This window comes from Amphibalanus amphitrite, unplaced genomic scaffold, assembly GCF_019059575.1.
Source record: "Amphibalanus amphitrite isolate SeventyFive unplaced genomic scaffold, NRLGWU_Aamphi_draft 000160F_arrow, whole genome shotgun sequence".
NCBI lineage: Eukaryota > Metazoa > Arthropoda > Thecostraca > Balanomorpha > Balanidae > Amphibalanus > Amphibalanus amphitrite.
Genome location: NW_024881655.1, coordinates 467,195 through 491,669, shown reverse-complemented (window position 1 = coordinate 491,669; position 24,475 = coordinate 467,195). Strand labels below are relative to the sequence as shown.

The window sequence follows — 24,475 nt, the reverse complement described above, 5'->3', positions numbered from 1 at the left end:
TCGCACCACACAGGATACCGATACACATTGCCATGGTGTTTGAATTAGTCCAAGCCGTGACAAACAATGCGCGAGTGGGTCGGTTTAAGACGACTGGCGCGGAGGTACGGCAGTTGGTGCCAATCGGCCGGCCCACGTCACGGGGTGACTGTGTTCGTGAGCTCACGAAACAGGAAGTCGGTCAGCCCGACATCTGATGACGGTCGGCCGGGCTGGCGCCAGGCCGATCCGAGATTTGGTGGGGTTCTCACGGCGGTCACGACCCGACTCACGTCATCACGGGGCGGCTGGCGACGTCACTTGTCACATCACATCATCGCAAGGTGACGGGCGGTAGACGCCATAAATGGGCCTTCGACTGGCCGCACTGGCGGTTCAACAGACTCATCGACCGGTAGATGCGGTCAAATATTTATGAATAGCACGACCAACACGGATTTATTGACGATACCCATCAATCTGTAAAAAAAAAACTAGACCTAGCACCAGGAAGATCTTCTGGTCGGAATTCCCAAATCAAACAAAGAAGAGAAGCACCCCCCCCCCCAAGAATATCCTCAAAAGGGGCCGAAAACATCCACCACCGCCATTCCCAGTAGCATCAGCCTCTAACTAGCTACCTGGTAGGCCACTCAGTTGCTTGGCTGGGTGCCTAATCTAAGCACAAGGCCAGCATGGGGCCGGCACGGACGCGGTGCTGTCTCCGCGGCCGCCCCCGCCGAGCCGGACCCACTTCCGCCGGCCGCGCGAGGAAACTACGCTCCCAACGAGCGCGGCGGCGGGTATACTCGGCGAGTGACCAGCACTCGGCGACGTCGGGACCGGTGACTTTTGGAGCGTGACCGGCGAGGTGTTTTATGTGGAAGTGGGGAAACGTTATGAAACCGAAGGTGCTAATAGGCGCCGAGAAAACTCAGGATTAGGCTTCATTCATCATTGGGTGGTTTCTACACAGTAGGCTACAATCAAAAGCAATCGATCAGTATTTCATAGTCGGTAAGAGATAATGTTTGACACGTGAAGCTGATAGATGATCAATAGCCAACGCATGCTATGTTTGACTACTGCTTTTTAGCCATTACATACGCTACATATCATTACAGAGAACGTTACACAGAATACACTTCTACGTACGCAGCTTCTGTGCCATAGTAACAGCATATGGAGTAGGCAGCAGCCGCACTCTGATCTGAGAGGATTGACTAACAAATCCAGTCCAACAGGCCCGACCAGCCAACCCCAACCCGTCCTATCGTTGAATACCAACTACCTGCTCTATCCATAGACAATCAGTCCATGGCAGTACCCCCTCGGCGTCTCCTCATTCTCAGGAGGCGCCCATACATCACCCGGGGACAAACAGCCCGCTGGGAGCCGGTCCACAATGGTGCCGGCACGCCGCGCACCTGCCGGTGACGGTGGTGGTTGGACCACCACCGAGGTGTGGGTGCGACTGTGGGCAGCCCACCCGGAGTGGTCAGCTAGTGCCTGGAACAGTCGCGACGCCGCAGCCACCAGCGAGATGGGATGTGGGAAAGGGAGAGAGATTTACCTACAAAACATCCGATTGGTCCAGTTGGATGTTTTTATAGTTGCGATTTTGAGACATCAGCACCGATCTGAAATCACGTCCTCCAAATGTCGGCCCCTAGCTCTAACCTTTCAAAAGACCGCGGCAGCGACCTACCCTCTTTCTCCCCAATGCCTAACTCTATTCTCCCCCATCCACCCCGATCCGGCACCAATGCTTTTTCCTCCCCAGGTTCCTGGTCTTGGATCCAGCTCAACCCGCTCCCTGTCCCAGCTCTGCCCCGGCCCCTGTCCCAGCTCTGCCCCGGCCCCGGCCTGCCATCCGCGGTCACCGGTCGCCTGCGGCCAACCAACCGGTTTACATGCATCCCACTCGGTCCGCCGTCCGGTCCATGCAGCAGCGCACGTTCAGAGCCTGACCTTGGCGGCTCGGCGGGCACAGCACAGTGCTGGGCTGGGGACTCGAAACTCTGCTGACTGGAAGCTGTGCAGTGTGCACTGCAGACTCGAAGTCGCGCTGACGTGAGGGTCAGCAGACTCGAAGGTAAAATGGAAATGTCAAACGATCTACGGCCTGTTTTGACGTCAGGTCAATACGATTTGAAGCAATTCGTGCATTTCTTCGGATTACCCTTCGAGCATTCCTTTCAGACTTGGTGGTGAATCGTCCGTCGATCTCATGAAGGTTCAGCATCGGTATCAGATCAGCGGTTCACCCACCAGTCATCCCACCTTGCTGACCTCGCCTATACATACGAACCCTCTGCCTTGGGTCTACAGTTCACCCGTTCCGGTCAGAGTCCGTTCAGGAGCCGGTTACCGCACTTCAGACGAGCCGCCTGTCAATGTTATCGACTGGCAGGAGGCCGCGGCGGAGGGGTGGCAAACACGCGTGACTCGGCCCCAAACACACCTGACCAACCGATCAGCGCTGCACGGCGGCGTACGCGACGGTTGTCGTGTTCGCTGGTGGAGTTGGAGTCAGCAGTTCGGGGCAGCTCTCAGTGGCATAGCGACGGTACAATGGCAGTGAAGAAGGCGAGCCAGAACAATGCACCAGCAGCACACTAGCAAAGCGACAGCAAAGCGGCAGTTCGGATAGTAATTAATGGTCGTAAGCCAGTCAGCAGCGAGCCGACGCTGCACCGACAGGATGCCGTCAGCGCCGCAGCCTATCAACATATCGTCACGCGTACTGTCGCCCACGCTATGCCGAGTACGCGGTCGTAAGCCGTCGTGACAGCGGACGAGTACGCGCGTGTAGAACCTGTCGGTCGGAGGCGCCTCGCAGAGACACGCGGCGCGCGAGTGGCGGAGCGCGTCAGTGAAAACACGCGTGGGCTCAGGTGCCGGTCCATGGGACAAAAACCGACCCGATCAGTTCCGACACGGCGCCGGAACAAGCACCAACTGGAGCAGCATCAGATCAGCAGACGGGTCAGCGGTCAAGCGCGCACAGACATTAATCTTAACGTGGTACATAATGACCCGCACTTGCACACGACGGACTTTTTGGACCACAGTCGATGTGCTCCTCAATGCGCGTCGGGCCGGCGTGAGCCGGAGAAACCGGGGTGAGCCGTGAAAGGGCGGCCCATTACTGGGATGTGCGCTGATAGGGTGATGAGCCGTATATGTAATGGCATACAATTACGGTCGGCAGGGTCGCGGCGGGAGGGTAGGGTCAGAGCATCGGGCGATAATGACTCAATCCAAGTGCCGCATGGACATGGCGGAGGGTGGGCGAAGGAATGTTTGAGATGCGGCAGAGGGAAGAGCTCTCGGTGGTGACTATAGGCGCTCGAGGGGGTGAAACCTGGTGGTCGGCAACAAACAAATATACGAATGGGAAACAGAAAACCATCAACGTTAGACAAGTGCCAACGAAATATTCCGCCCTTCAGCTCCTGACTATCTGACCTGACAAACTGACAATATGGCAAGGCAAGAAAATAGTCCTTAGAGCGCCAAATCACGCAAGCCATAGCTTACCGAGATAATCTGACAAACAAAAATGCACAGGTATGATCAAAGGAAAAACATCACCATGACATCCAGTATGTAGACCTTACACCACTCGTCCTGGCAGACATGCCACTAACCCATACAAAGATCAGAAGAACCCACCCCTCCAACTCATATCACACTGCTGTGACGGCGCAGACACAACAGGAGCATGGGGACTCGCCTCTCCACTGGAGGCGCACTGCGCCGTGTCGACGCAGACACAACACTTCAAAGAGCACTCACCGCCCGCTCCACGGAAAGCGGCACAAAGCGGCACGAGTACCGTTCCCACCCAAGCACCTATCGCGGGGTCACGTCGCCACCGCGGCCCGCCAGAGACGGCGATCTCGACCGGCGCTACCAAAGAAGCCATTACGGCTGGGTGATAAAGTGTCCGCCGGGAGTGGGAGAGCGTGTCTAGACCGGCACAGGGTGGCGGGGTGGGGCCGGGCGGTCTCGGTCAAGAGACATAACCCGGCGTCCCAACGGAAAGTGAACTCAATCTAAAGTGGGCCGAAAGGGAAAAGAAGTAGAAAGGATTATCCGGGAAGTCAATAAATTACAAATAATGGTCATTGGTCAAGTTACAGATGATACGAAGACCCTATGGCTCGATGGTAGTATTGAGTCTTGACTAGTGACTACCGCTTGCTACAAGGGTCGTTAACGATGTCAAACACCAAATTAAAGCAGACAGTCAAAATAAATCGCTTGTAGAATGAAGCGTCTCACATCGTACTCACTACTACGGACTTTTTAGACATTTCGACAGCTCCGATGATCACTCTCAAAGTCAAGAACCAGGCCCAGCCATTCTTCAGCGGTGACGTTGTGTGGGAGCAGCGACCGGTAACTGTCTCGAACACCGGTATGCGGCCAGCCGTCCATCCAGCCAGCCGATGACGCGTGTTGACAGAGGACGACAGAGACTGGCGAGGGACAGCCGGATCGTCCGACGGAGTGTGACAGACTGGCGGACAGAGTGTGACAGATTGGCAGACACGCTGGCAGGGGATGACAGCGACCGCAAGAGCCTGACGAAGAACAGCGGGATGACCGATTGTAGCCGGGCATACGGACGGTCGGACCCGCGGACAATGGAGGGCAGGCTGACGAAGAGAGGTATGGCGTGGCCGGATACTTCAGAGGGAACGCAACTCGCAAATTAATGACGAGACAAGTGAATAAAGTAAGAGAATGATATCGAACATTGCGATTTGACACCGCATGTTTTCAGATAACCCTGCATATGCAACTGTAAAATGCTCGAGAATAGGAATGAAGACAGTTCCCCAAGCCTGGAGAGAACTCGGGAGAACCTGCGACAGGCGTTGACCGGACAGATGGAGGGGCAGCTTCTTGCAAATGCTCACCACCCAGCAGCCCAAGGACAGACGCTATGAGACTCGGGAGCTCGACTCAGGCCCTCAGGCTGTCCCAGCAGACGGTGGGTCTGGTTAGGGTCCGTCACCGGTATTGGTGCCAATCGGAATTTCTTTTCTTGGAATTCCAATTTTTGTCCAATTCCAATTTGGAATTTGGACGGAATTCTTAACATTTTTTGGAAATTAATCGGAACACAAGGCCTTTAAAATTTAAAATTTTTAAACGGAGGCCTTTAAAACGCTTTTAAACACTTTTAAAATTTACGAAAAAAATGCAAAAATCGTTAAAAATTGGAATAGCCCCCGCTTTGGACAAAATTGGAAATTTACTTGGCAATTTCTTGGAATTGGATCGGAATTGGAATTGAAATTTCATGAAATTGGCACCACTAGTCACCGGTCACGGTTTAACACGGTCGGCACGCTCACAGACCGCCGTGGCTGCCCAGTGGCGGGACCGCCAGAGAGGGGTGACCACGGGCCAGTTGCGGTGCACATGACTACCCACACGTGGCACGGGACCCCACGTGTTGGTGGTCAGTGGTCACCGTGAGGGGCTACCGGTCACAGCGCGCTGGTCACCAGTCACTGACCGCGGGTCACGAACTGACGCACCACCGTTCACCTCAGCAGCCTTCAACAACCTTCACCTTCAACGGGCGGCCGTCATGAGCGCAACTCTATGTATCGAATTGTGACCAGAAAATTACATGAGCCACAGCGGATAATGGACGATATTCTACCGATACCCGTTCGGGTTCAGGTGACAAGCTTCCACAAATAATATCGTTGGGCATCTTAAAAGATCGATGCGATCCATAAGCCACAAATAACTCAGCACCGACGATAGTCAGTAGGTACTGGTCAAGGACTCTTCTGCAATGGTCTATTCAATGGCTGATGACCGTACAAGGCTGCACTCAAGAAGATTTGCAAACAATGGACGATCCTCCCTCGTCATTGCCAACCGATCACCCGCCAGACGACTGACGAAAGTGCAGTACCATGAAAAATGCTGCTGGTGACGGGGATAATAATGATCGCATTTATCAGAAATTTGCATAGGAAGGGGACACATAGGAATGTCAACTTCACTTAAACCAGTCAGACATACCATTAGATCCATACAGCTGTCTTCCCCAATACGATAATTGCCGCATCACACTTTCACGCGCATCTCAACCCTGAACTCTGCCAAAGGACTCGGCGAAACGCCCGAATCTCGGCCTCATCTCCGCATCAGCCTGAGGGGAGGCGTCTCTCTGTCGCTCTGTGGAGATCTACCTCTGTTCGCCTGTCTCCGACATACGCCCCGGAGATAGCCCACGGCAGTGACGCCGAGGTCCGGGAGAGGACGAGGCCGGACGTGTCTCTGCCCCCGGCAGCTCAGATCGAACACTTTCAATGCCGCCTCGAGGCACAAGCCGGGAGGACATGAGGACAGCTTAACAAAGGACATAGGCAGTGACGGAAACTACCGTGAAGAACGCGAATCGCAAAACTTCTCTAGTATGCACAGGTATCAGCTTTGTTGTTCAGCTGAGCTTCAAGCAGCGCGTGACTCAGATATACGAGCAGTATAAGACCAGACTGTGACTGCAGCAAATCTCCAAGCTGCACCAGCTCAGAAAGTCATTGCAGCTGTATCAACCGCCGTATTTGAACACCGTGTTAGCTTGGCAGCACCAGCTCAGAGCTGCGGTGGCATGCAGTGATCCCATGGCGGCATTCACCACTGGGTTGATACGGAGAGTGCAAAGGGTCCTGGCATCGCGCGGCGGACCGCGCCACCGCGAGATTACGCTCCACGAGCCGAGCTCGGCTCAGCGCGTCCCATCAGACCAGCAGCGCTGATCCCTGCTCCCCGTCAGAAGCCACGGACGTGACGTCAGACACCGGGCCGCCGTCAAAGCCAGGGATTCGTTATTAACGACGTGGTTAGCTGCTAAGCAGATTACCGCAATTCTGACACAGTCAGTTGCACATGGGTGCGGAGGTGAACGGCAGAAAACGACAGACGAAATGTCAGAGTCAAACTTTCAGTTTCGTGACAAAACCTCTGCACGATTACGGCTAGCAGCCGTTTCCAGTAAACTGCCGGCCCGGTAAGCGGGGAGACCGGCCCGGTAAGCGGGGAGACCGGCCCGCCCCGGTGACAGTGGTCGGGGTCGGGCGGGCGCAGCGGGCGGGCGCGCAGCCGCGCCGTCGTTGCCAGTTCGTTTTGTCGCCGTTGTGACACTGTTGTGGACTGTGGTGTTGTCGGCGAGTTGTTGCGGCGTGCCACCCGCGGCGGGCCTGTCGACCGCAGCGAGGCCGCGACCCCGCCCCGCCCCCCGGGTCAGGGATTGGTGCGACACCGAACGGGAGGTCCCCGGACTCACGGTTGGGCAACGTCTCCCAGGCGAAAGTGGCATACCGGGCCCACGGTACTAACATCACAGTCAATGATGCAACTCGATCGGCCGAGAACTTCGTAAATGAGTATCTGACGTCGCTATGAAACACGAGACGCAGCGGGTGTCGAACTCGGTACGGACTCCCTCCGACCGTTTTCCGGCTCTCTCCGCGGCTCCAGATGCGCTCCCTATGAGGAATTATACCAGACCCCGGGGATGATCCGTCTCGGGTTGCCCGCAATACGACCGTCTCTGAATAATCGGCTCTCGAAATCCCGTATCCCGCAGCAGAGTCGCTCTGGTCTGCCACCGCTTTGCCCTGTCGTGGTTCCGTTGGCGGCGCCGTGGCAGGACCGGTGTAAACACCATCATTGCTCATCGGCGCGGCGACGGCACCACCATCAGCATGCGAACCGCTGCTCGTGACGGGGCGGTACGACCTGACGCCGTGGTATTACTGACGGAGGAGTGGTGCTCCGTCATAGTGCGTGACACACCAGGTGACGTGGGAGGGCCACGCAGAGGGACATCGCCGATATACTCGCCTGTCTGTTCAAGAGAGACGAGGAAATGTTATGGTGGCATGCTAAGAATGGCGTAATGGCTAGGATTAAGAATGACAAATGGGGCTGGATTGGATTTAAGACGGGAAAATGTTGCATTAAACAAATGAGCTATCAATAAACATCAATTCTTAAATTCTTGGCAAGACATTGGTAATTGCTATGCAAGCCAAATATAAGACTCACATTTTCTGATTAATATACCTTTTCTGTTATCTTCCAGCGTATGAAATACTGACTGGAACAAAATATCCAAAACACAACGCCGGTTTTATCCAACACTGCGCCCACTGGTAAAACACCACCCAGCACGTTCTCACCATAAAACGTCTCAACCAGATCAAAAACCCCGACCGGGGCCCCCACCGTGAAAAACGACTCCCAGATTAACGAACTACGCGGAGGAATCGCAGCTTTCCCTCTCCGGGTAAACCATTACGGCCGGCTCCTAAATAACGTCCGGCCAAACGTTAGCCGGCCATTTTCAGTAGAGCCGGCCAGAGCGGGTAGCCGGGCCGGTAGAAAGTGATGGACATCTGGCCGCCTGTGACAAATCACATCACGCCCCGGGTAAAGCCGAGCGGTCGCCGCGTGACGCTGAGGTGACGGACCCGGCGTCACGGCGCCCTCGAGCGTGACGGTCGGACATTGCCGGAGACCGGAGCGGTGTTGCGCAGCGCCAGCCGGTCGGCCAGTCTGCCGAGCGGCAACAGCTTTATACTCCACCGTGGGAGCGTTACTCGGACTGCAGGTCACCAACGCATTATGTCCGACGCGCTCCGTCGTGCGTGCGGCGTTGCGTGTCCGTGTGGCGCCGCTGAATGGAGCCGTGCGTACGGCGGAAAGCGAAGGGCGTGACCTGATCGGTGGACCAGTCGGCAAGGTCGTCCGACCGCCGCCAACTGGCCCCATCTCCGCCGACGTCTGCCATCTGTGCGTCCATCCCGCCCCGTCCCGGCCCGAAGCGCCCTAATGGACCGGCCCGCGCCGTCTGAATGGCGCATCACTTTCGATCGCATCACACGGCCCATCGGTTCGATGATATCGGGGCGTTCGTCACTGCTGCGGAAGGTCGCGGCGAGAGTGTATCCCACTGCAAGCACGCCGATCGGCGCGAGCTGAGCACGCTGCAACAGCACGCCGGCGGCCGTCACGCCCAGCGTCACGGGGCGTCACGGAGGACGCGACATCGTGACGCCGGATCGCTCTCGCCGCGGCGGCGGTCAGATGCAGGTCGCGTGCCGGCCTCTGCAGTATCCGGTGCCGCAGGGACACTGATGGTTTCCGGAGGAGATGATGGGTATATCACGATAGGGTGACGGAGGGCACGGGACAGCGTCACGACAGCCAGGAACGTCACGGAACGGCCTCACGGAGGGTCACAGGGAAACGCAACCGGTCACGACGGGCAGAAAATGATGCAAAAGGTTCGTGGAAGAGATCACATGGCGGCACGACGAAAGAAGAATCAAACACTAGAAGCACACGCCCAAGGCACCGAACGGAAGAAGTCTCTACCACACCAATACGATCTGAGATAATTAGTTATCTTCCGAGCGTCACTGCCCGAATTGACTCTGTTTTCTACTCCATTGTGCCTCTCCGCGGAACGAGCCGGCCGGCGGGCCTGGTACTGCGCCGGAGGCCGGCACAGTTTCCAGCCTTTATGAGCTGATCACTCTCCAGCTCATTCATGGACTCGTCTCGATACTACAGTAGCACGGCCTGCCCACTCGCATTTTCACTTACTAGAGCCCCGCCCGGTGACCTGGTAGTGCAGCTCTCCACACCACGCGTGGTCCGTGACAAACACAATACACGCACCCCGCTGTGAATACGGATAACCAGCTCCGAGAGATATGGTAGACCCGTTCCTCATACATAAAAACAATACATTCAGAATGAACTGCGCAGGGAGATGCATCATGGGTCAGTTTTGACAAAACATCGCTGTGAAGAATGGCCAGCGCTGTGCATCTGACGGACATCTTAATGCGGGCGTCTATGCAGAGTGGCACCCCACCGCAATCTCTGGAATAACACAGGTGCCCGGCCGGTGAGGCTGGCCAGATGGTCAGCGGACACACCGGACCGCCCCCGGCCCCCAAACAGCCGACTCGAGCCCGGTCCCACAGCCGTAAATCAATATCCTGCCGACACAGCTGAATACCCGACGACGTTTTTGAGAAAAAGATTATCATAGACCAATAAAACCGACCACCGGCGTGCTTAACATTCCGGTCGCAGTCGCTCCACCAACAAAATGCGTGGGAAGACTTGTCCCTGGCTGGTACCCAACCGCGTCTGAAGTCATGTTTCCAGTGATCCCCCGCAGATCAGAGTTATTATCGGCGGCACGTAACCGCCGCGCCCGGCCGCCTACCCTTCCTCACTCAAAACTCCGCCAGCCTACGTCCAGTCCGACAGGTGGACAGAAAGAAGGGAAAAATCAACGGATTACAACCTTACTGTGCGGCAGTGCGCGCTGCAGGTAAACGCAACTGACCGAATGTTCGCACACGACCGCTACCAGACGAGGCCACGACCTCCTCCAGGGAAAACCGACCACTTACACATTTTCCGACATAGTTTAGATTGCGTTACCCGTCGCAAGTGCGTAAAATTTATAAATGAGGCGTTACTGATTGCTTACAAAGAACTCCATTCATCACTAGCACCATAAATTCACACCACTTTCGCGACAGTGCCGGCCTCGCCCTGACCTCATCCAGCCGCCCTGACCCGATCGACCGCCACCTCGCCGCGGGTCATACTACACCAACCCCAACCAGGAGCGGACTCCGCGTCTTACCACCGACCGCGCCGAGCGCCCCCGGCTACCCAGCGGGACGTAATCCGCCGTAGGTGGACGTCGGCCGCGGCGGCGCTCTTAGCTGACCGGTCACCCAGAGCAGGTTACGACCGGCGGCCTGTGGTCGCTGATACAGGGTGAAATAACCCAATAAACCAGCACAAATCACCAGCTAAACCGACCAGAGGTCATGGCCAGTGAACTGCCCCGCCCCACTGCGAACCCCACTGACCCTCATAGGTCCGATCTGAGGCAACGCCAACCAAACCAACACTAATCGAGCTGACCTGAACTGACCCAAACCGAACCATGGTGAGCTTTCCTCGTGTTTTCCACGAGAGCACCCCGTCTAAAACAAAGGGTCACCGGGCACGACACGCCGGTATGAAGCGAGGTGTGGGCTGGTGTTTCAACACGTCTCTGGCTCAGCCGCGGGTCGGCGGAGGGTCGGCTCCATCAGAGCTACCCAGCGGGAGTTCCGACCGAGCGCCAGATGGCGGCGGGAGGCCGGCGCGCGTCACCGGGTGGCATCCCTCATCGTGGCGTCATCGTGCAGCCCGTGCACGCCGGGGAAACTGGGCAGAGCCGACGGCCCTCCCAGAAGGCGCGCGTCGCCCCAGACCGGTGGCTGATGGGCTAAATGGAGAGCGTCGTCTCCCAGACTCGGTAGTTAGTCTCCCCAAACGGTCGGCGGGTGCCGCTGATTAACCCCGCGGCCCGTGCCGCCCACCACCGACGATTAGGACACTTTCACTTGGACTTTCGGTCGGTGGATCTAAAATACCAATAAAAACGCTCCCTGGTGTTACGTGGATATTGTATGAGCTCACGCGAGTCCCACTTAGCAAATGCAGCTTCCAGTCAAGGACGAACAACTGTTGAAGCTTCATGTCTACGGGCGGACATATAACTGGCACGAATGGTGAGAAAAATCGGACCGGTTCGCTGATAAAAAGAAAAATTCGAACAGGCGATGCAGCCTTCTACAGCCTTGTATCCGCTCCATTAGTGACCGAACACCACACAACCTTGAATGATTGAATGGGTGAGCCTAGCCGATAACGGGACTAACTGAAAGCACATATGCCGGAGTCCATCTTCAGCCACGGTAACACTTGTAGTGCTGCATCAGTGGCCGGAACTGCGCGAACAGAGCAGCGAAGAACTGGGCAGCAGACGGTGGGGCGGCGGACGGCGGACGGCGGGGTAGCGGACAGCGGCGCCTATCTGCAGTCGCTGCCACTCCGGCGAGCGGGCGAGCGGACACGGTCCAACACGGCTGGAGAACATCGGCTGTGACAGCGGACACCACAGAGCCCCCACCACAGTCACCGCAGCGCCGTCCGTCCGACCAACCGACCGACAGACCGACCGACCGCATGAATCCCGCCGACCCTGAGCCGGCCGGCCGTGCAGACCGCGGCGGTTACCGGTCAGCGGGCCGGCTCAGCGGCGGGACAGGGACAGGGGAAGGAAAGGTGAGAGGTGGATGGGGTGTGAGGTAGGACGACGGAGAGTGGCTTTAGATTGTGTGTCGTTATATGTTTGTTCTGAGATGGACAAAGTAACGCAGGCGCTGGCGTCAATGACGATTATCGAGACAAAAGGAAACTGGCCGGCCAATCTCTGCATAATATGACGCTATGTACCCATGCAATTTAATAACTCCAAAACACAGGGTCTCCCAGATCACCTGCTCCGTTCTATCCGACAGATTCCTCCCGAGTCAGGTAGATTCTATCCCTTTTCTTCCAAACCAAGCCAACCACAACTCTTGAAAGGATCGCCGTGCCGGGGCTATGAGTTGACCCGAGGAACACTGCACCGGTGACCAGGTTTTCAGGTCCGGCGGCGTTGGGAGGCCCGTGCCGTACCAGGCAGCGCCGAGCTCATGCATCAAACACACCGGTGAGCGCTGCTGGAGGCCGAGCACGTGCGAACAGCCGACCTCTCAGAGACGTACCGCCGCCGCCGGTCGTCATTAGACGAACGGTGCACTGGTTAGAGGAGTCCTATTTGCATCTGATGACCGCACCAGATAACACAGCCGGGAGCGGTGAGACGCTGACCGGACGGTGGTCGGCACTCCCGGCTGCAGCAGTGTTTTATCCGGTATGTTGACAGTGCACACAGCCACTCTCAGCGCGGTGTGTGCGGACCATCCTGCTGACCGGTCCGTCGCGTTCGACTCATGGTCGCGGTTCTGCCGCTCATGGCCACCCGTCCCGGCGCCACTCCAAGTTGCCGTGACCTCTCCAGGTGTTGTTCCGGGAGGTGGCCTCGTCACGGAGCGACGCCGAGTGCTTACACAGCGCGGGAGGCATGTTTGCAGCCACGTCAGCGGCCACTGCAGACCGGCAGGTCAGCACTGGCGCCGGCCGGGCGGCCCCGGGGACACCATTAGCGACCGAGGGTCTAACAGGACCCTGGTGGTCGTCCTCTCAGAGACAGTGTTTGATTATCAGATGTGGTGCGCGACGCCAAACCTCTCCTCGACATCAGCTTGAAGGCAAGGGAGATCAGTAAACACCGCACTGTATTAACTTCAAGGCAGCCCGGATGGTCAACATTGCACTGTCCTTCGAGACAGTAGAGATATGTCAATACGTAAGACGGGTCGCTTGATTCCCCCAGCCCCCAGCAAAGTCATGGGGTGATGTCATGAGTCGGATGTTTCGAGGAAGACGCAGACTGGTATGACTAGGGAGTGGTGACTGACATATCCTATCCGTAAATGGCTGTGGGGTGTTGGCAGCTTGACAGTCAATAAAGCCCAATATCCCATGAAACCTTTCATGATCTTTATCACAGTCGGCATCGCAGGATTCAGCCCAACAGCAAGATATTGGCTCCTTAGTGATGCTCCTTGACAGTAACATCGTAGTGCTAATTGGAAGCTGGTCAAAAGGTCAGGGGCGCGATACGAAAAAACATTGCGATTTATGTAGTCTGCGAAAGGTACTGGAAAATACATGCGTCGCTCATTATAAATAACCTTAATAAATTTCGAACCAGGCTGAGTACCTTTCACTGACTTCACAGAATTTTTCAACGGTTGAAAGCCTGCGCAAATGTCAATCAGCTCAGTACGGCGACGTCGCGTGGCGCCCGCAGACCGAATGAAAGTTGGAAGTTTGTCAGCGTTCAGCAAACATCGATTTCACATGATTTTGTTGAGCATTTGCAGAAGCAAAACTGCCAGCTCCTTCAATTTCCTGGACCAGTAAAGCGAACAGTTACTGAATCACGCCATGGTTCAACGACTTTGAATGCTATTTGCGCTCCAAATAACCAAATTGTACGATAAAATGTATCAAGTCTACCGACAATATGGTGACATCACCCACCCAAATCACTGACCCAAATCGTATGGTTGACTGCCGATGATAGTTGCCCGAAGGAAAACTTAGGCAGAACTCTTCCCATCCCTCCCAGCCCGCGCTATCCACACAAGCCCACCGCCACTGCGACTGGATGAGTCCCAGCTCAGAGCCTATGCCGCGCAGCTCGGACACCGCGGGTGACTGACCTTGCTTGCGGGAGCAGTTGACGGCCACGCCGAGCACTAGCTGCAGCAGTCGGCCGGCCTCCTCCACACTGGCCGTCTCGCCTGCGGGAAAACACAGCGGTCAGACGGAGAGGTCACAGTCGCACCGGCCCGCACCGAGCACCCGGCTGATGTATGGAGGGCGTTCTTGGTAGCCGCACAGAGTGGTCGCAGACAGTCATTACACACAGATTACATCCATTACAGTTATAAATTTTATTAATTGTTGATATCCAAGATGGGTATTTAGACGTGGCTTGCAGAACGCAGGTCACGCAAATGCACACAGCGAAACGCAACTTTATTCGTGGCACATACTTGATGCTTCATCAGCGCGGATTTGCGCGAGTCAATGGAACAAAATGTACTACGAAAATGAACTCGGAGTATTACATTGCATTACACAAAATTATACATTACATTGCATTCCTCCAAAATATGTGAATGACCTTGCATGCATATCATTGAATTGGCTTGTAGAGTCACAGCGCCGAGAAAATAGCGAGGAAGCTCCTAACGATCTGATTCTACCATGAGAGCTACTGCCCACATGAGCACCACTGTGAGGTACCACTCTTACGTGAGGCACTTTCTGGCATCGAAGGCTGTGCCAAGCCTGCGGTAAGATCGGGAATGAACGCTATGCACCAGGGCAGAGTTCCCAGGATACATGTCTGTCCTCATCATGAACCTGAACGTTGCGTCACGGGCGTCGACATTCCCTGATCCAAGATTAGCCAGAAAGCCCGGTCGGGGCTGTTGCCTGAACAGAAGGGGAGCGGGGAGGAACGACCGACCGAAAACCTTGCCACAAACCAGCTCCGAACCCTGAGGGGTTTTGCATTGCAATACGCGGGAGCGTCTGATGGGCATACTGCACCACTGGGCACCGCGGGCGGTGACCGCACCGGGACGGGACCGCCCGGGGCGCGTTATACCGACCTCGGTTCCAGGCACACCCACCCAGTGCCCGCAGATTGCAGCAGCGGAGGCGGTTGCTCCGTCCCCACCACACCCCGTTCCAGCGGTATTTCGCCGCCCTGTCCGCGGCACACCTACAGCTGGAGGGGCTAACCGACGGGAGGAGCCGGTCCACGGCAGTTTACTGGTCCACTCCTCAGTGACGGAGGGCTCACAGACCGGTCCAGTGGCAGGCAGGTCACCGACCGGTCCGCACACAGCCGCGGGGGAAGGTTTATCAACCAACACACCCTGCTGGGAAGCTCCCAGCGAGCGCTCTGCATACACTAGCGAGGGAGAACATTAGCCAGCTCACCCCTTTGGATAGGCCCATCACTGACCATCCTGCGAACAGAGGGTAGAGCAGCCAACAGACCAACACACCCAGCGCAACCCCTTTAGACAGACAGGGACAGTCGACAAACAAACGGGTGTACCAAGAGTATCACTCTGACTCAGTAACCAGCACACCCCATGTCGGCGCTCAACATACGCCACCCAGCCTGCGAGCTTCTCACCGTCCGAACTCAATATACACATTACCCACCCACTCACAGCTGAGTCAGCGGTAACAGAGCTATAAACACACCACCTCCGTGCGTGTCGCGGCCCACCTCCGGAACACCCCACGCACACCGGCGTGCCCCGCCCGGCCGCCACTCCCTCTCACGCACACATGAGGCTCCAGTGGGGACCCGTTCATTAACCACGGAGAAGCGCCGGGCGAAACCGGCCGAAAACGGCGCAGCTGAGACGCGCCGCGCCGCTTTCGAGCGCTGCCTTCCCACGGTGTCACTGGAGAGGCGGTCTGAGAGTGCCGCTCGGCGTCAGCGTACCAGGAGGACCAACCGGTGCAAAACACATCTGCTACTGGAGAGCGGAAAGGGAAAAGGTGCCATATTGCTATAAAATAATGAACTGATGATTTACCGGAAACCGCTCTGACAATGGATGTGTAAAATTTGAAACCAGTTGTTTTAGCATTCCTGCTTGGCACATAATGGCAACAAGAGGCCATTATTCGACACTTTAAAGAAGTAACTGGAATCATTTTCTCACTTTTGTTGCGTTTGAGAATCGCTTTGAATAAAGTTCCGTCGTTTGTTCTGTCCACTATTTCGTACCTCCGCCTATCACTCTCGCAGCCGGGCATAGAGAGCACGGCACACCTGAAGTGAACAATCCACAGCGGAGGGGGGGGGGGGCTGGTCCGGCCAGGCTGAAAACTAATATCACCACGTCGGTTCGTATTGTTTGAAGCCGAGACAGACTGCGGAAAACGGCCGGCCAGTAAAAGCCAGTGTCCTTGTACGGCGAGGAAAGCTGCGGCACGACGAATACTCAATGAGCTCGGCTGGAGGCACGCTTCGCCGGCCGAGAGAAACACAACATAACGTGCCGCATTTGTATCATATTTGTGTTGTGCCGCTAAAGTACGGCACTTATACAGATAGCCGCACTGAATCAATGTCATTTACCGTCGATGGCACGGTGATAAAGGAAAATCACAATGAATTGATGAATTAACACGCCCCATTGTGAACACTGAAGTAGGTAAACCAGGAACAAACTGAACAGACCGTCGAACAAATGACCACATAGGATAACCATCTCGGAACATGAAGTGCCTTCAGACGGCGCAGCTGCCATTTCCCGTGACTCAGCGCACCCACGAGCCCCTTCCGTCCGGTCCCTGTCACCATTCTCACGGGGCCCGGCGGTCCAGCCGTTTTGTTGTGGCTGTGAAGCAGTTCAGCCACGGCTCTGCCCCGGTGGCCCCGGCGGTCGGGTCGATCCGTCACCCCGCCGGTGGAGCCGTCAGTCGAGCTGTTGGCTGTCGGCGGGACGCCGGCCTCCGCGCCTCATCACAAAACAGCTCCCACGCGGACGAGCGGCGGGCCGACCGGAAACGACACGCCGTTCCCAGCCCCGCGCCGTCCGCGTCCCCGCCGCCGCGCTGACCGCCCTTAACGCTCACCGGACGCACAAAACGGCGTCGGTATGCACACATACATAACCGGAGCGGGGTGTGGTCAGACTCGGACGTTATCTCTTGGCCACGCCGCACCACCAACCGGGAAGAAAGCCACGCGGCAGCCCAGCGGGAGCCTCTGATATCGCCGGCCACTCGGCGGCGAAAAGCGCCGCGCACGATACAACTAACGACGCGGTGATGAATCGCGAGCGGCGCGTCCCAATAAGACCATAATCACCCGGTAAATGGAACGGGGTGACCCGCTTGTCGTCGTCGGCAAACACCTCCTCCGGCGACAATCACACAGTAAATTGTTGTGAAAACTGGCCGAAAAAGGTGCAGGGGCGCCGCCGGCGGCCGGCAGCCCAGTTCATGGGCGGCCGGCAGCCCAGTTCATGGGCGGCCGCCGGGCGCGCAATCGGGGTCGCTCCCACGGCCGGCCGCACTGATCAGCGGCCACCGACAACGCGTGCACGCGCCGCGCACAGAGAAAGTCGGCCCACAAAAATTGGCGGCCCAGGACAGCCGGCGTCTGTGGTGACGGCGGGCGGTGTCCACGGCCGCCGTCCGCCGCCCCGGGCGGTCCGCCGCCGGTGACCACCGGCTTGGTCCGGCTCCGGCTGTTGGCCGAGCCTGGCCCGTGGTCTGTTGGAGCGGTTCGAGTCGGCTAGACATGTCTCGCTCTTTCCTCGTCTATGTCTCGATTGTACCGCATAAACGCGGCGCTGTTTCACTTGCTTTGGTCTGTTTTCCTTCACTCGCATTGTCTACCCATGCTGGGTATCCCGAATCTTCCCAGCCCACCACACCGACTAGTTGGGCATCGGAACGGCAAACACCACAGTCCACCAAGTTTGGAGCCAGGCTCCGCGTCGGGCTGTGTCAACTCTGCACTTACACAGCCGTCCGGCCGTTTAGCCCACCATTCTCGGGCCAAGGTGAACCGACCGCCGACCGCCGACAGGACGAGGTCGGCCACCGAGTGGTCCACCACTCCACTCCCGGAGCTAATTAGGAGCCCCACAGTGCAGAGAGACGCCGCGTGCATCACAATCGGCCGCCCCGCAGCGCAATCAGCGGCTCAGCCTACCTGATTGAGGACGGAGCCCGCTACAAAGCGCGTTCACAGCTGCTAATGGTGAGGCCAAGTAGGGCTTCACGGTGTCAAATACAACTTCGGGCCGTATAACGCCCGGGCCTCTCTACTCGAAAACGATGCGTGATGAAGTGAGGCCTATTGCAACAAGGCAGCTTTCATCTCTGGTCGGCAGGCGCAGCCGCCGAGAGGCGGGTCGTGCCAGTAAGTAGCCGCGCTCGGTTTTCCGCCAGATAAATCGACAGCGGCCCTGACACCGGGGTGCCCTGCCCGACCGGCGCTGTTCACACAGACGGCGGTCACGACTTTACAGCGCCGCTGACGACTGTATAAACCAGCGGCCGTCGTCATGGACGAGTGACTCACTCGCCGCACGGCGCTGGGACCGGCGCGACTTGCCCAACAGCGAGCTCCAACAGAGCGGAGCTGATCAAAGGCTCATTGAGTAGACGCCCGGTATACAGCTCTGAGCTCCGGGTCAAGGGAGTCCCGGCTGACAGCCGATCAGCAGGTGTACAAACGTAACGTCCTGGGGTCACGCCATCGGGTCAGGTCACACGGCACCGCGAGAAAGAGGCGGCCTTGAGCGGGCGCCGGTCTGACCCGCGCTGACCCCCGCGGTGGGCCGGGCCCGGGTCAAACGGGGCGGTGCAGCGAGGGCAGAGGTCACGCCCAGCGGCCGGCGGTCAGTCCGCGATCAGCCCGTCTCCGCGGGCCGTCCCGTGGGGAAACTGAAAAACAACCGACCGCAGCGGTTGGGGGTAGGGTAGATCATATGAGCCGGTATGTGTAACACTTTCATCCCTCTCCAAAAACAGAATCCCTTCAGCTCCGAACCGGTCCAGTTTCCCCATATACCTATGCAGCCACATGCACCTTGCTATTCTGACATCGAAAGGACACCGACCGCAGCTCTGAGACCTGACTGATGTCACCTCTAGTGATGTCCGATACGACTCTCTGCAGTGAACATCCCGGGACCATGACACATTAATTCAGCGAGCGCCACATCAGACAGCCATAAAACGCCGTCCGATGTCCCTGACCATAGCCGGCCGGCCCCAACTCCAAACGGCCGTAACCCACAGCCGAGGACCATAATCGAACATGGGAGAGATGGAGTCGGCTGAATCGACATCGTCTGACTGAATCGCTGAATCGTCAAACTGCCGGAGCCACCTGCCAGCAGTCTACAGACCGACAGGCGCGGACCCCACGGCGACAGCACATCGCCGTCGGGCTGGGAGCGCAGAATGTGTCCCAGCGTGTCACTCACATCCGCCGGCGCCGCCGCCGGGGTGTCACTGACCGCGTCATAGGCGCGCAGGCGGAACAGATGACGGCCACCGCGCGGCCGCGGGCGCCCCGGGGACCGGACGGCAGCAGTTCAGTGGAACAGCACTGCCGCGGCAGACACCGACCCCTTCACGTGTCGCGTGCTGCCTTGCGTGTCCGTTTCCGTGTCAGTCAGAGTCCCGGACCACGTGTGACATCCTCGCTGCGATCAGCTCCGCTCGCGGAAACCCGGTTGACAGGCGAGACCGCTCGTCCGATAGCCTGAGACCCGTTACCAATCTGCATCCAGGTCCACTTTTCGACAGTCGTGACGAGCTGCTAATACTGATCGAATCAGGATCGTTCACGATGCCTCGCGAGGTGACGAATGACTTGACAGCTCCGCACCGGACCGCGCGACTGTCACGCATAGCAGGCAAGTATCAGCGCGCGCTTAAACACGTGGGCTTGAGCTTCAACTCACTCCAACTCTCCATCGCCAGAAAAACGGCGAGCAGCTGCGTAAAAACCTGCTTTGGGACCGCCACCATTGGCACGCGGTGACCCGCGCGGGGCAGGTCGGAGCTCGATTCGTCAGCGGGGGAAACGCAGCACGGGTGAAACGGTCGCGTCAGAGCGGCCCGCCCATCTTGACGAGCCTCGACCCTCCGGCCCGCCCATACATTGTTCGAACGCATAGCGGCGACGTTTAGAAACCAGCCAAATGGCCGGGCAGCGCGGCTCTGGGGTGACGAAGGGCAAAGACCGATGGAGGAGCAGGAGACTGGCGGAGAGATGTATTCAACGCCGCCTTTCGAGGGTTGAGAGGGGAGAGAAGAGATCCGGTATGCTTGTCATACCATCAACTCCCCTCTGCGCCACAGGGCGTCATCAGACATCAGTGTCCGTCCGGACACTCTCACCCAGGATCGCCAAACATCACCAAACGTCTCTGTGAGCCACCAGAAAACACCGCACTTCCTCGGTGACGGCACCATCGATATATCGGAGACAGTAGGCCACCGGGCGCCGGCTGAGACACAGAAGGCGCCGACAGGCAGTCCACGATCGTCGATCAGCCGTCCGGCGCGCGCACTTTGTCACCGATTGTGCGCCGGCGCGGAGGTACCGGGGACTGGTGACGATGTCGTGGGGCAGCGCGAAAGACAGATGACCGGTCAGAGGAACGGCGAGTCAGCTGTCCAGTGAAGCACCTTCGGAAGAATACAGCACCGGCCAGTGATCCTTCAGAAGCAGCCGGAGCTGCAGTACAGAAGTCAAATGCGAAGAGGATGGACAATGCAACGCTAAATCGGGTTATCAGTTGCATCGGTATTGTGCAAAAATATCAAATTGCATAATCGGCCATCTGGTGAAGCAGCAAACCACAGATCGTGACGAATGTTCCAATCAGCCACTAGCACAAAATGCGCAGTAAATTGACGAAAAAAGGTACAGCGCAACTTTGTGACAGATGCAGAGGTATGCGCATATGGACCAGAAAGGCCATCCTCAATCAGCGAGATCTGAGGCAAATCAATTGAAAACAGCAATCTGTCTTGGTCCGACTATTCTGGACTCCGACTTCAGAGCAGCAGTCCCGTGCCCTGATTCACCATCTGCCCTGACGTCACGAATACAAAATCAGCTCACCAGAAGCCACTCACCTTGCATTCACCGCACAACTGTTCCTATTCAAAGCCGGCCTGAGCAATCGCCTGACAGGGAGCGGCAACGCAATCCGATCCCGAGAGAGCCCGTCAGCTGAGCGGCACTGCAGCAGCGACCGTGTGCCTATTCAGAGGGCCCTGACATGTCCTATCTGCAGGCCATCTCCACAGGGTGGGCAAGCAGGTCCTTCATCGCTGCACGCGCCGTTACCCCGCATCAGCCATGCAGTGACCGGCAGCGACATTAGAACCCGTTCGCCGGCCTGCCGGACCGGCTTAGTCCGGAGCTTTCCTTAGTGAGGGTGGAGGCGGCACACTTGTCCCACTCCAAGTGGGCGAGAACAGTGCTGTTAATGTCCAGCAGCGGGCGTGAACGTTATTGACGTGTGTCACATCGGTCCAGCTCGTCGCCCACGCGGAGTTTCGTCTAGAAAGGGCGACTTAGCCTACTGACGCACCCTGAAACCCACCCGCGCCACGACCTGGTGAAGTCACCAACAGTGAGGTCACCCGATCCTGAGCCAACTGTGTTTGCACCCACAGTCCCACATCATCCGACCCAAGAGCGACCTGTGGGGTGCATACCGGATGGAATCGGGGGACGGTGCCTGGTACTTGATCAGTTATCGGTCACGTCCGATCGACGGTCATCGGTCACCCGATCATATATCACCGTGGACTGTCACGACCCTGAGAGATGGGCGATCTGCACTTTGATACGAAAAGAAGACGTTTATGTTGGCGAGTTGCAGTTTTAAAACAACATGGGAATCACGAGTGCTTATGGAGCTCCTTTAAGTTGAAATGAAAAACCTCTATCATCTGTAAGCTGATCAGTAATAAATAGCCCCAAACGCTGCGCACAAGTTCCGATTTCTAAAATGCGCTTGGCGTTGGGAATGAGCACTACGCAGTGAGCAAAAAAGGCCCAGTCTCACCATCTGGAAAGTGCGAGACCGGGGCAGGTGGTGTCTCCCCTCCACCTCTGTCTAGACCTAAGCCATTAGGTGATTACAGGCGTCTGGGCGGTCCCACGTCCCTCGTGAGAGATGGTCCCTCTGCTGCTGGGCCCCGGTTTCCCCGTGTCCGGGATGGCTTGGATTCCGACCAACGACCGACGACCGGCCGACACACGGAGAATGCCGTCTTCTCTCGATGGCGAGCGACGTGCGGCGCGACCCGCACGTCTGGCGTGCCGACCTGACATGATCATCGGCGCCACTCCGGACTCGGTGCTTACAAACGGTATGTCACTATTCAGCTGGCCAGTATCGGACTGAGTGCCCACGGGAGGAAGATGTCTCGCTAGCCTCATTCCTGTTTAGAAATTTACGAAGATGGTCGTACGAAGCTCCACAAAGCTAGAATCTCCAGTGTCGATCTGCTACGCCGTGTTATGTTATGATATGGGTCGTGAATCCCAACTTGCAATAGGTATACTTCGATGATCGTTCAGATAGCTCGCGTGGGAGCGAGATGAGGCAGACCATAAAGCTACACAACCGATTAAGTCAAACAAAATCTGATAGCAGATGTCTAACATCAAGCTAAACAATCGTGAACCATGGCTAGCTTGAAAGAGCGCGCCGACATATCAGCATGTCCCATTCACTGACGACAGAAACTGTGAGACCGCAGTCGGCTCAGACTCCAGTCCGTCCTCCCATCAGAGCGCGTACCAGCGGGTCGGCTCGGTGCACGTGCGATCCTCTAATCGCAGGACGCCACGGCTGGGTGCGTCCAATGCCGCCATCCGGTCAGACCCAGGGTCATTACCGACCCACCGCAGAGCCATCCAGGCGCCACGGTCGGCTGACCCCGGACCGGTCACGGTCACGGTCAAGGGAAGGGATCGATACGTAACGGGACAGAGGGGATGAGATAAGACGAAAAGCAGGACGGGAGGGAGCTGCAAGGGATGGGATCGGCCATGGAAGATAGGAAGGGGTGGGGCAAATTTAGACGGGGCGGGCCAGGACAGTAAAAGACGAGAGACAGGACAAACCGGGCCTGGGTAGGAAAAGGCGACCACAACAGAACGGGACAGGCCGGGACGGCACAGACGGCACGGGACAAACCCGGTCCAGCAGAGTGGCCGGGCCGATTGCGGCTCCATCCCCGGTTGCTTCACGTCCATCAGATAGCAGCAGTCACGTCCCTCTTCGCCCACTCACTGCTGGCATTGCAGCCGGCTGGCGAGCTGGCATTACAGCCGGCTGGCGAGCTGCCATGTATCAGGCCTCTCTGACTCCATCGTGACTGGGAGTCGCAGCGGAGATGGAGCGGATGACACGCGGTGGGTAGTGGACAGTGGATGGAATATAATGGACAGTAAACGACGGACGGCAACGGCAGCAATGACCAAGCCAGACACCAGAGTGCATAGCTCAACCGCGGCACGTTTGATTCAATTCAAAACAACCGGATAATGGTATTAGCAGGCGGTATCCGGTCGACGGGAGAACCAGGCAAGTCCGGAGCGAGTCAGCAGGCGCGCTGCTCGGAACAGTGGCGGACGGAGTCAGCAGGCGCGCTGCTCGGAACATTGGCGGGCGCCAGGAAAATCCGGCAGCGCGGGGTGGCTGGACGGGGTGGGGGCCCAGGAGCGGCTGGGTGGGACAGAGGGTGGGGTGGGGTGCGGCGGTGACGGCACAGAGGCTCAATACAGAGGGGAGAGGAGCGACCTGAAGCGCCGCCCGGCCGCTCCTCGTCCGTCACGCCGTGCAGTGACTGTCCGCTGCAGTCGAGCAGAGATAATCAGACCCGTCCCGGGCCGGCCTCTCACCGGCGGCGAGCCGCATTCAGCCGCGGCTGTAAGCCGATAACGCCCTGGGCTCCGGCCGGGCCATCCCTAGAGGCCGGCGCATGACTCGGCGGCACGACATTCACCTCATACCGCGCTCACCTCCCTGAATACCGCCTGATGAGCTTAGAGCTGCGGCCGCGCGCTGCAGCCCCTGCACACCACCCCCGCTCCCCTTCCCCACCCCGTGGCCTGCACAGACCGGGCGCCAGGGCACGCGGTCACCGGCGGCAAACCCTTGGGCCAGGCCGCTGCACGGCCCGGACCAGGCGCAGGGGAGCCGGGAGAACACGGACAGACCCGTGTCGGCAACAGGAATGCTGTCCGACAACTTCTCGCGAGCCACCGGGGACGGAACGGGCTGCAGAGCCGACATTCCTGCCCGCAGCGCCCCCACCCCCTCCCCAGTGACCCCTCCGGGCGGCCACAGCGGAGGGGGTATGCACCAACATGCCA

The 24,475-nt window shown here is 57.6% G+C and overlaps 1 protein-coding gene across 2 annotated transcripts in view; it reads right to left on the bottom strand.

Annotated features, from left to right (window-relative positions):
• Positions 1-24,475, bottom strand: part of LOC122383302 (protein Hook homolog 3-like) — a 73,189-nt gene that overhangs the window by 26,239 nt on the left and 22,475 nt on the right. For both annotated transcript variants that reach the window (XM_043369592.1, XM_043369593.1), the window contains exon 5: positions 14,223-14,303. In XM_043369592.1, the coding sequence (XP_043225527.1) occupies positions 14,223-14,303 (81 nt within the window). The remainder of the gene's footprint in view (positions 1-14,222; positions 14,304-24,475) is intronic.